The sequence below is a fragment of the Pteropus vampyrus genome, unplaced genomic scaffold (genome assembly GCF_000151845.1).
Source record: "Pteropus vampyrus isolate Shadow unplaced genomic scaffold, Pvam_2.0 Scaffold68, whole genome shotgun sequence".
NCBI lineage: Eukaryota > Metazoa > Chordata > Mammalia > Chiroptera > Pteropodidae > Pteropus > Pteropus vampyrus.
The window spans coordinates 6774143-6786528 of NW_011888849.1; the positions used below are offsets into that span (position 1 = coordinate 6774143).

Below are 12386 nucleotides of genomic sequence, written 5' to 3' on the forward strand. Positions count from 1 at the left end.
AAGAAATAAGGAAAAATGTTAATTGCACTTCTGCTTCATTACCCCGCCCCATGCTGCTGGGGTGACTCTGGAGTTCAAATCGCCCCCAAACGATAACACCTAGGAACTATTAAGAATGATAATAAATACAGAAAATATTGATTTTTCTTTCTTGTAAGCATTTAAATTTTTTGAAGTACCCATGGCATATCCTTTAAAAATTTAGTTCTTAGCTTTCTTTTTTTCCTTGTCTTTTTAAGATCTTTAATAGCTTCTGTTCATCAAACTAATCCTTGCTTCATATGCCTGTCTTCCAGGACTCTCTAACAACCTAGTCTCAAATTATGTAGCAACTCTACAGAAATCTCAGCCATTTTAGTCTGTTTTATCCCTGACTGGACTTCCACAGCCCTAGCTCACTTCCAGCTGTGCTCTAGTTTATGTACTTTTCTCACTCGATTACCTTTTGTCCATCTTTCTTCTAACTCAACTCCTATCATTTTATAAGGTTCTATTTGTTATGAATCTTCTCTTGATTTTTGCAGTTCTTTGTGGCTATATCATCCAGTCTCGTGGTTTGTCTTAAGTAACCAGGTGTTCTAGAATGAGCTGGATTCAGAATATGGCTGGGAAATACCTGTGAGATGAGCTTTGTTGATGAAGATTCATTTTTAAAGGGTATTTGAAATGGAGCTATGCACACTAGTCTTCTATTTAACTGAGCACCTTTTTTTCGCTCCAGTAATGATCTGGACAAGAGAGAAATATTGTTCTAGTTTCTTAGCTTTAATCAATTTGCAAGGAAAATTAGGTAAAATTCAAAGATAGAAATTTACTCTAGAGTACAATATTTCTTTTATCATCTCCCCGTTCCTCTGTGTTACTTCTAGCCCTGCTTCACCAGGCACACAGTTAGCCTAATTAACATTTTTCCCTTCCCTTACCTCCAAATCTTGATCCTTTACATTTACTGGACTTAGTCTGAGAACTGTGAATAAGAGAAATTGTGTTTCTCTTGTCTTTCTGTAGCTTATTAAACTATATCCTGGCCCCATTCTATGGCCTTGTTCAAATTCCTGCACACCCCATCCCCCTTGGGTATCATATGTGAATTGGCTTCTTTAATTCATGCGCTAACGTACATTTTCTGTTTGAAAATTTGCTGACATACATAAAAATAGAGAAAATAGTAAAGTAAGCATTTTGTATATCTACCAAACATGTTCAATTACCAAGATTTTTAGTGTACTCTTTTAAAACCCAAGTATTCTGAGACATAACATCTGTATTTTTCTAAAATTTTTTTCTTATTCATGTGCTTAATAGATCAAATAGTTAAATTCTGTGATGTTCAGTTTTAGCACTTATTCATTGTTAAAGACAGTGGTATGTAAAAGCAGAAATTAAAATTCAACAAACATATCTAATATAACTTTATTTGGTAACTTTGGGAACAGGTTGCAATTTGTAAAATGAGCTTCGTGTAGAAATTATTGTGTAATTACGATTTCTATTGTACTAAATTTACCCCTAAATCGGAAAATTGAATTTTCACCTCTGGTTTTTACAATTAAAATACGGTCATATGAGTCATTAGCACTATTGTGGTAATTATCAGGGAGTGTTATTACTTCTGAACCTCTTTTTCTCTTCATGCAATTTCCTTCATCTATAATTGTGGAATTACTAAATACTTTCAATGTGTACTTAGTTATCCTCATCCCTTCGGGACATAGAGCAACAGAAACCTTTCTTTTAGACATTAATGCTAGCATGGAAAATTATGAACTATGCAACAGGATAACATTATGATAACAGCTTTAAATGAAGACTAGTCATTTTCATACCTCTCATGAATAACTCATCTCTTTTTGCAGGATATAGTTCCCAGTTAAAATTCTGTAATTAATTTTCCCCCTGTTTTTTTTTTTTTTTTTTTCCTCCAGCTCTTGTAAATGTGAAGCTCTGGGCTATTGATCGACAATGTTTTCAAACAATAATGATGAGGACAGGACTCATCAAGCATACCGAGTATATGGAATTTTTAAAAAGGTAGGGTGCTTTCTTTTCTTTCTGAGACCTGTTTATTGCCTTTACAATCCTCTTCTCCCAAGTGCAGCACAGGGAAGAATTTTTGCCTTTATCTCAATCTTAATAGCCTATGAATTTGTGGAAGTGCAAGACTTTGTACTAGCTCCTTCATATTTCTAGTATCTATTATCATGATATGAGGTTAAGTCAGAACTTCATCGTTTCATTCAACTTTCTCTCATAGAGGAGTACAGCTCAGAGAAACAGATGAGATTTTGCTTGAACAAAAAATGGATATTGAGTCCATTTCTATGTATCAGTTAATATATTTATGGTCTCTCTTCTAAAACAACCTGCATCGTAAGACTGAATCATCTCTGGTGTAAGTTTTCATATTAAAGGTCAGATGACTAAGATGGAAAAGTTTCAGGAAGAAGCTTATTATCCTTTAATCCTGAGTTTAGTTTCCCAAATTAAATTCATTTCAAGTTATAGTTTCAAAATATCAAAAGCTTTTCTTTTCTTGAGATTATATATTATCATAATAACTCAATACAGCATGGAAATTGGAATTTAAAAAACCAGCTTGTCATTTCTTAGAAAAACACTGAGGCTCACTAAAATGAATTTTTTTCTCTCTAAGCTTATTTTAATTTTAAGAAAATATGTTATTATTACAAAGAATATTGACAACTGACTTTTCAGAAAGCAGTTAATCACCTTTCATTTGAAAATAGAACCATCATTAAATAGCGCTGCAATGATTATGTGAACTAATGGGGTGTGTATCATTAATTAAGATTTCATTTTTGATAGCTGCAATATAAAAGTGGCTTTTTCAATTTATATTATTTTGGGGTGAAGAAATGGTTTAAGTGAAGCTAAAAAATCGAGTTTACATTTTTCTTTCAGTGGTACATCTTAAGAGATATATATTGCATTTTCCTAAGGTGCAATTTTAGTATTCCTTACTTCAGTATTTTGATATTTATATATTTTTCATTTTCACATAAAATTTATTCATATTCTTGCTAAAGGGACAATAACATTCTAAGTTGATGTCAAGTAATATATTGAACTATTACTCAATGGGGTGTTGGGCTTTTTCTTCAATATAATTGGATAAAACATTTAGAAGAAATAGAAATGTAAATTTGTTTGGAGTTTAGTATAGATTGCAAGGAAACTCATTTAGAGGCCGTATGCATGTGCTTGTGTTTGTTGGTATATGTGTATATATATTAATATGTATATGTGTTGATATATATGTATGTATATATATGATACATAGAGAGATTTAGGTGCATGTATGTGTGAATGTCTATGGAGAAAGAGATTAATATGTTTAACCTTTTAGTTGAAGTACAAGTTACTGATTTGTTCTGATGCAGCTCTAATAGAGAAAGATCTCAATTGGTAATCAATGCATTATTTGTCTCATGTGCCTAAGTCTTGGGCACTTATGATGTTGGTTTCTGCTTCCATAAGTTTGTTTTTACAAGGAAATGGAATGTCAATGTTGCATAATTCTAACAAAAACGTTTTTTAGAGGTGATATTTCAGGAAACAGAGACTGGAGATGTCTTACTGTGTTTTTTGGTTTTTTTTTTTTTTTTTTTGAGTCAAAAGCAAAGTTTATTATAAAAGGGGTAACACTCCACAGAGTGTGATCTCCTCTCAGAGGCAGAGAGTGAGAGGGATTTTTTTTTTTTAATTGACCTTGGATATTGTTCATTTTTATATTCTCTGAGCTGCCTAAATTTGTTATTATTCTGCAAAGTCATACCTTAAACAGTAAAAGTTGGTTCTTTGGAGTCAATGAACATTTCTTGTTCGTCAGCTTATATAGCAGGTAAACTATAACTGGTTGAATTAAAAAGACATAGGCACTGACTTTTTCACCTTCCATCCAGCTACTGTATAAAACATCAAGTCTATATCATTTGTGAATGTAGTACTGAGCAGGAAATTCAGAGAGGTGACACAAGACCATCATTGCCTGGGGCCAGCTTTAATCTTCCCTAAATTATGACTGTGACCAACTGGTTCTTTCTTTATAACCCTTCAGTGGCTCACAAGTCCTGTTGAATTATGTATTGCTTCATTAGCTGGAATATTCAAGGCTCTCCCACAGCCAATGCCAGCATGATTTTTCAGCCTGGTTTCTTTTTGCCCCAGGCAAACCAAATGATTCCATGTGCCCAGGCAGTCTCTGTGCTTTTGTATAGCATACTGCCTCTCTTGCCTTTTTTCCCCATCGTCAATGTTCAAATCACTCTTTTTAGGTTCAACTAAAAGCTGTCTCTTCTACATATAGTGCTCTCATTCCCCCAAGAAATAACCTCTCCCTCCCCTAGAGCCTCATCTTTACCATGTGTCTCATTTTCTACTTTGTTTTATTATAATCTGACTACTAAACTTATTTCTACTTCTAAACATTTTACTACTAGAGCTATTTCTTAAGCATCTTGCTATTCTTCTTTGGTACAAAACTTACGGCTTTGATACAGGCAGTGTATAGGACAGCGAGTGTAGGACCAGTACATAATTTTCAGGGCCCAGTGAAAAATGAAAATTCAGGGATCCTTTTTCAAAAATTGTTAAAAATTTCAAGATGTTGGCAACATAGTATTAGACCAAGCATAGGGATCTTGCAAGCTTGGGCCCTGTGCCATTGCACAAGTTCATACTCATAAAGCTGATAGAGTAAATAATATTCATTCTGCTTTTACATTCTCGGGTTAACTACTTGCTACTATTTATTTTGCAAGGCTGTGAAGAGATGACATAATATCTCCAAAGGAAATTATAGATATTGTCAAAAACTAAGACAACAAAGTTTAATTAAATTTTGTTCCATATCTTCAGAATTGGTTTTATGTCTTTATTTGTTGCTGGGTTTTAAAAATTTTGCTTATCACACTTTTACATCGCGTAAAAACTTTAAAGTTTTATATATTCAGGTCAATCAACTTTTTTCCTTTATAGCTTCATGTTTAGAAAGGCTCACTTACCTTAACATTATAAAAATATAGATTTAATAATTTAAAGTTCTCTGTAGTAATCTGCGTAATGGGGGGCTGTTTTTTTCCATTTTAATGTGCTTGTTAAATAAAACTTTTAAATGAATTTTTGTACCAGAGATATCATACACTTTATATTTTATTAAAGAGTTGAAGCAATTGTAGCATTATCAGAAAAAAAAAAAAAAACTCTGCAAATGATATTACAAATCAGAATTCTTTGCTGTAGGGTTTCTCTTGTACACTGGACCAACTTCCCAACAGGAATTCCAGCGGAAGTGATGGGCTAAAAAAAGGAATGATGCTGTATCACTGCTCATCTTCCCACCGCATTCCTCCTTTATTTTTCTAAATAAGCAGTAAGTTTGAGGATGAGGAAAGTGAACACAGCAGGCATATAAATGCCCTGCCAAAATGCAAGGATTTTTCTCGATTGTCAGAGCTGGTTTTTATTTTCATTCCAGTGTGTTTATCCATTTTGTAACTACCAGTCATGTGGTTTGGCTCCCTCCTTGCTATTAAATGCCACATCAAACTGATTTTAGTCCTTTAATCCTATTTAGTCGTTTCTTTTTTGTCTCTATATTTCACATTCCCTGATGTAAACACAGATGTTTCTATGGGAGCATAGCAGAAAAAGTATTCAAGGGACATTGCTACTAAGTAAGGCAAGATTGTTACAGGTTCAGTAATAATTTTGCCAGTTGCCAGCATTTTCCATCTTCTTTGGCTACTGAAAAATGCTTTTGTTTTTAAGATGGATTCTGAAAACTGAGCCAAATAACTGTGAGTTCATTTGTGTTGCTTTTTTCTGAGCATATTCTCTGTGCCACTGTTGGCACTGGCATCTGTTCCCAGAAGAACATTAGAATGCAGCTGTGTGACCACTGGGATGTGCATGTAGGAACTGGGTTTTTTGTTGGCCCCAGTCTATGATGATGATGGCAAAGACGATAATGATGATGAACCTCTGTTTATATTACTTGCCTCACTGACAAATTGTAGACGCAGCAGGAACTCTTTAGAGTTTAAGCTACTTAAGCCACCCTGTTGATTCTCAGAAAAACTTTTCTTTATCCACTAAGGAATCTTTTGGTAAGGCAGTTATTCTCATGTCATCTTCCTGTACAAAACCTCTCCATGACTTCTTACTATTTTTAAGAATAAAGCCAAAGTCTATAGCGTTGTCCTCAAATCCTTTTCTCCTCTGGTTCCGGCTGATCTCCCCAGATTCATCTCTCCTCTTTCTCATTCTCGCATTGCTCTAGTCACATGGTGGTCTTTCCTTTTCCATATATGTTCCATGTTCCCTCCCAGTGGAGGTTATCCCAAGAAACTCCTCTCCCCTTGAATGGGTGTATTTCCCAGGGCGAGCTATGGTGTAGCATGTCAAGCATGCCTGCTGTGGCAGAAATAGAATCAAATGTCTCTGAAAACAATTTAAAATTTTTGATTTCCCTTTCCTGAACTGAAAGAGTCATTAATAATATTAGCCATTAAGTTTCTTATTGTAGTCTCCATAAATAGAATTTTCCAGTTTGGAGATTTTGAAGGTATTTAACTGCACATGGCTGCCCTTGTAATGTCAACTTTGAAAGACAGATGTGGGACGGGGCTTGCCTGAAAACTGACGTTTTTAACAAGTTCTCAGCTGATGTTCATACTGCTGGTCTGGGGAGCATTCTTGAAGAATCACTGATCGAGGACATAAGATAAAGTTAAAAATATACATATATAATTTTTAGGAAATATATTTTATGTATTGTAAGTGTATGACTTACTGATGTGAAGAGTGTCTAGATTTAAATTTTGGCTTCAACATTTATAAATATGTAACCTTAGGCAAATTTCTTTAAACTTAAACTCAGTTTCTACAATCAAAAATAGTAGAACCCCCCCACCATGAAAGATTTTAATTAGGAATAAAAAACAAACAAACAAACAAAAAACTAGCAATCATTTATTGAGTGTATGCCAAGCAGCGTTCAAAACATTTTAGGTGTATTAACTTATTTATTCCTCAACAAAAATCTATAAAGTACTAACACTATTTCCATTTTACAGATGAGAAAACTGAGGCAAAGAATTCAAGTTCCTTAGCTAGTTAGGGGTGGACCAGTGGTGCCAGAACTGATACCGTGAGACTCTACCCTATGCTGCCTTGATAACTAACTGCTGGACGCTCAAATGATAGTCCCTATACCTCGCTGCCTTCCTCAACAAATTGGCATTTATTTTGCCTGGAAATTTGGCCAGTTGGTTGACTTTGTCCTTGGTGTATCTGGGATTCTCATTCATTATATTTTTTTCTCTAATGAGCCCCTCCCCCAAGCTTCAGTAATCTTTTCTTCCTCTTACTCCCCACTCCCACCTCACTAGGATATGGTCTCAGAAATACATGCTCTATAATAGCATAGGAACTATCATTTGAAATGGTGGTGAATGAAAGTGAAAATGTCTTAAGAATTGCATAAGCTCAGTAGAAAGGCCTTCAGTTGTTTGTAAATCCACATGACCAGCATGTAATAAGCAGGCACCATTATTTCTATAATGCAGGGGTCCCAACCTTGGGCCACTAACCAGTGCAGGTCCATGGCCTGTTAGGAACTGGGCTGCACAGCAGAAAGTGAGCTCCAGGCAAGCAAGTGAAGCTTCATCTGTATTTGCAGCCACTCCCCAGCGCTAGCATCATCGCCTCTGCAACCCCTCAGATCATCAAGGATTAGATTCTCATAGAAGCACCAGTCTCTGGTGCTAAAAAAGGTTGGGTACCACTGCTATGATGGGTATTAAATGACGAAGAGCTCAGGATCAGTGTCTTCTGGCATCATATGGTCGGACATCTGTCTTTGTGGCTCTGGGCTCCTTTTTATCCTCCTGCCCGGAACTTCTCATACACAGGTGGTTGTCTTTAAGGAGTACCTGATCTTGCTTAGGCTGTGATCTGTGATCTTCTTTTAAGGAATTGAACTATTTGGACATGTACTAATAGAGTACCTTTGGTACATTTTAGCCCAAAGAAATCAAGATCCTACTTTTGGGGAGCGAATTACATAACAGACAACAATATAGTCTAACTGAATTGTTGAGATCACATTTGTGGGACATCAAAATCATGATTCTGCTTTCCCCAGATTTTTCTCTTGTAATTTATAAAGAGGGATAGTAAAATGTATATATAAAAATAGTTTTAAGGATTTTAGAGATTTTTTTTTAATTTTTAAAATGTAAGTGACCCATTATGCTCTTAAGCTTTGAGCTTTAATAGAGCTTTTCTAGAAGATTATAAAACCTGCATTAGAATTAAGCTTCACAAAGCTGGCATGGTTCTAATTTGAAGGGAAATAATGTGAAGGATAAACAGAGGCACTTTCTCACTCCATTTGCAAACAAGCCTTCTCACAGTCCATTTTGTGGTATCAGATCCATTCTCATTAAAGATGACATGGGGAACAGATAAATAAAAAAGTGGCCATTAATTTATCATTGTCACCTAGCATTTGCATAGATGTCTCTAGATCAATTCTTTTTAGAAGAAAATGTAATCTTTGATATTTGTATAATTATACATTGATTTAAAATATTATACATTTCGTATATAGGTATATTCACCTCTACCTGTGTAAATTCTTAGTAATCCTTGTAAATAATTAGTAAGGTACCTGATTCATGGTTTTTGTGGCCAGTAATTCCCATTTGAGTCAAGTAATGAATCTCACACAGCTAAATCCAGTTTTCCCCCTGGGATGATGTTCCTGGCTAGTAGCTTAATGCATTGCTCCATTATCTTCCTCTCCCTGTGTCCCTGTGGTGATAGTAGCCTGGCTTTTCTTTGTGGTAACCCTGAGGATACTTTCTCAACACTCCAAAGCAGTGTGATGAAGCAGTTTGCTATTCCTCCATTTCATTGTCATAGCTTTGAAACTTCTACATCATTCCTGAAGTGAATCTTACTTCATTTCTATATCCTTCATATAGAGTCTACTTACAATCCTATCTTTGTAAAAGATTTTCTATGCGAAGGATTAGTGCATCTGGGAGGGAGTTCTTTTTCATAAGGAAAATTACTTTGCAATGAATAAGTGCAGAAAGAATCCATACGCTATTGAGGAAATTAAAAATCTAGGATTTTTGGATCCTGGCAACCTCAATTTCTCTGCTTGTTGCCGAAGCCTACTTACTCATAGTTGGAGAGAAATTAGAGAATCTCTGGAGTAGGAGTGAGAAAATGTTGAGGGACAAAGTAAACAGGGTGTTTTAGACAAAGTATATGTCTTCGCTTGTACACTTTATCTGTCTTGAGAGGAGGAGAGTATATCAGTTTGTTCATAAAGAAAAAGTATGAAAGAGGTGGAATGTGCATCAAAGGTCCTGTTTTTAGGTGGGTTTTTTTTTTTTTTTGGCAAAATAAAGTTAGTATAACTTATTTACCAATATGATTTACCAAGGTGGAATTTAAACTTAGAATCTGGCAGTTTATCAGCATGGGTATTTCCGAATCTGCTTTTCTGTTTTATCTAGGGCTTAAAAAAGTACACACTGGAAAGGAAAGCTATTAGATGGAGCATCTGGAGTGATGTTTGGTGACAGAAAGATGGGCTTAGTGGTGAACACTTGCCCACAGTGAGTATTTTCATAGCGATGAAGGACATAGGTGAGAAAACAAAAATAAAACAGCCTGCACCTGATACTTTGCACACTTTATCTCAGTTAATTTGGACAAGACCCTCTGAGATATAGTTGGTGTTATCCCCATTTTAGTGAAGAGGTAATATTGCAATTGTGAAAATGAGCAACTTTCTCGGCATCACATAGCTAGACCCAATCCCAGAATTCTTGTTCTCTTAATTACTATAGGCCAACAACTTCCAGAATGGATAATGTCAAAAGTTCAATAGATCAGTATTTATCATTTTTAAAAAGTGAAATATAAAAGTATCCATTGGGGAACATGGGAAATACTCATTCCAAAAATTCGTTCTTGGAAATTTATCTTTTGATACATTTCAAACATTATAGAAAGTTACATTAATTAGTGTATTTATGTGTGTGTGTATAATCATCCATCCATATATGAAAGGAATCTTGAGTTTTTAAAAAGTCATTTAAAAATGAGAAAAGGATTTTTTTCTTTGAAATTTCCTTATAATCATATCATTTTAAAATTTATATGTATATAATAAGTGATAAAATATTAATGCTAAACCCTAGAAATATTCCAATTAAGCTGTACAACTTCAGTTATCCTATAAATATATATAGAGAATGTAAAATTATTCATACTTTTCAAGGAAATAAATGAATTCTCTTTTCTCAGTTGACTGGATGGGGTCCAATGGGTAAACACTGCATTTCATGTTTGGAAAAAACTGCTTAAGTACTCTGGTCTTTTGTGCAAACAGAGATAAATCAAAGTTGCCTTAGAGGATGGATGTGTTGGTTTTATTTATTTATTTTTTTGAGAGGAATTAAATCCACAAGTAAATCTACCACAAATATAGCCAAGATTTAAGGTATTTAAAAAAAAAAAAAAACAACAAAAAAAACACTAAAATTCAAGGACTTTGATTTCAGAGAATTCTGAATTCTTGCAAATTTCAACTGTTTTGGTTATATGTACCCTGAATTCTGTATACTTAGCAGCAGCACTATTTGTGAGAATTAAGTCCTTGTGTTGGAGGCAGGGGAGTTTGGGGATATTAGAGATTTTGTTGTTATTTTTAATCTATGTTTCAGTATTGCCTGGATAAAAACATACTGTAAGACTATCCAAGTGAATGTGAAAAGTAGCTAAACCCTAACTAGCAAGACATTATTTTCTTGTTAATAAATATTATTCTAAATGGTATTAAGACAAACTTCTTTCCTACCTCTTCTTCTTCTCTCTCTTTTCCTTCCCTTTTCCTTCATTCTTTGCTCTTTTCCTCTTCTCTTCCTCTCTCAATAAATAAGTACATTCAGATAGAGAAGTGTAGTCAATAGCTTCTTAAGGGTAAAGTTAGATACAAACAACATATGATTAAAATACTTTTTTAAAAAACTTAAACCAGTGTATTTTGCTGTTTAAAATGTCTAATGTATATCTGAATTCCTTTCAGACACTTGTTCCTCAAGGTGAAAGGTATCTAAGTATGTAGTAGTAGTGATTAAACCACTTGGCAAAAATTAAGAATTTCATGTTACATATGTAGAATTAGCCCAAATCAGGTTAGAAATATAAGCACACAAAAAAATAGCTTATTGTATTACATAAGAAGTAAGATAAATCTATGAAAATTGGAGTCTCCTCTAGAAAACATTTTTTCATTTATTTAGCCCATCATAAGCATATATTATCTCCTTAATGACAGTTCACCCAGTCTTCACTCATGCTGACCCAAGCTCTGATTCTCAGAATTCTAACAGCTTGTTAATTGAGCTTTCTAGCACTAAACATTTTTTACTTCAGTTAAAAGCTCTCTAATATAATTAAACAAGAGATAGCTTGTTTGGTTAAAAAAAAAATCAAGCTCTTCAGAAAAGATATTTCTTTCTCTTATCATTAATATTTGTTCTCCATAGTTCTTATTAGATTGCTCTGGCATTTGAAAGTACATGACTGACTTCTTTAATTAGTTCTTTTCATATAAATTTCACAGTAATCTGATTATACTATACTTACTATATTTACTTAAACAAAAAAATAATCCAAATACCAGAGGTTTCCGTTCAGAGATTCTTGTGAATTGTCAATAAAGAAATAAAATTGACTTATTTTTAGATTAAGTTTCCACCTTCTCATAGGTTAATTTCCTTCTTTGGACCATATAAGGACTCTTTAGAGAGGACCTAGCTCATTCCACTGCAGTAGTCTTTGACTGCAGAGCACTTTACTCGTTCTTTTCTGAAGAGTGTCTGGCCTTTATCCATCCTTAAGATTCTAAAACTCAGGACAGAATTATTCACAGCAGATTTTGGAATTAACAATTATACAGTGATATTACAGATCATACTTGAAGTACTTTAGGACTCAGTGGCTGACATTGCTTTCTTTTTCTCTGATTTTTTTTTTTTTTTCCCTGAGCTACACATTTGACTTATTTTTTTTCAAGCCCTGGCTATTTGCTCTCTGGAAATCATAGCATCCATAAATCCTTCCTTCAATATTGGCTTTGTCTCCAAGCTACATTACGTCCATGTTTCTGTATACCTCACTAATTTGGTTCACCAACCTGTCTATATTCCTATCCTGGTCTCACCTGGCTCATCTGTTGGTGCTACCTATCCCTGTTAATTTGATCTCTCCAAAACTAGTTGAAATTGAATATACTAAAATAAACAGAGGTAGTGCTTTGGGGTACCAGAAAAGGACAA

At 34.3% G+C, this 12386-nt stretch overlaps 1 protein-coding gene across 1 annotated transcript in view; it reads left to right on the plus strand.

The window, feature by feature from the left end:
• Nucleotides 1–12386, plus strand: part of PRKG1 (protein kinase, cGMP-dependent, type I) — a 1084330-nt gene that overhangs the window by 658412 nt on the left and 413532 nt on the right. The window contains exon 4 of the mRNA XM_011361647.1: nt 1926–2031. Coding sequence (XP_011359949.1) covers nt 1926–2031 — 106 coding nt within the window. The remainder of the gene's footprint in view (nt 1–1925; nt 2032–12386) is intronic.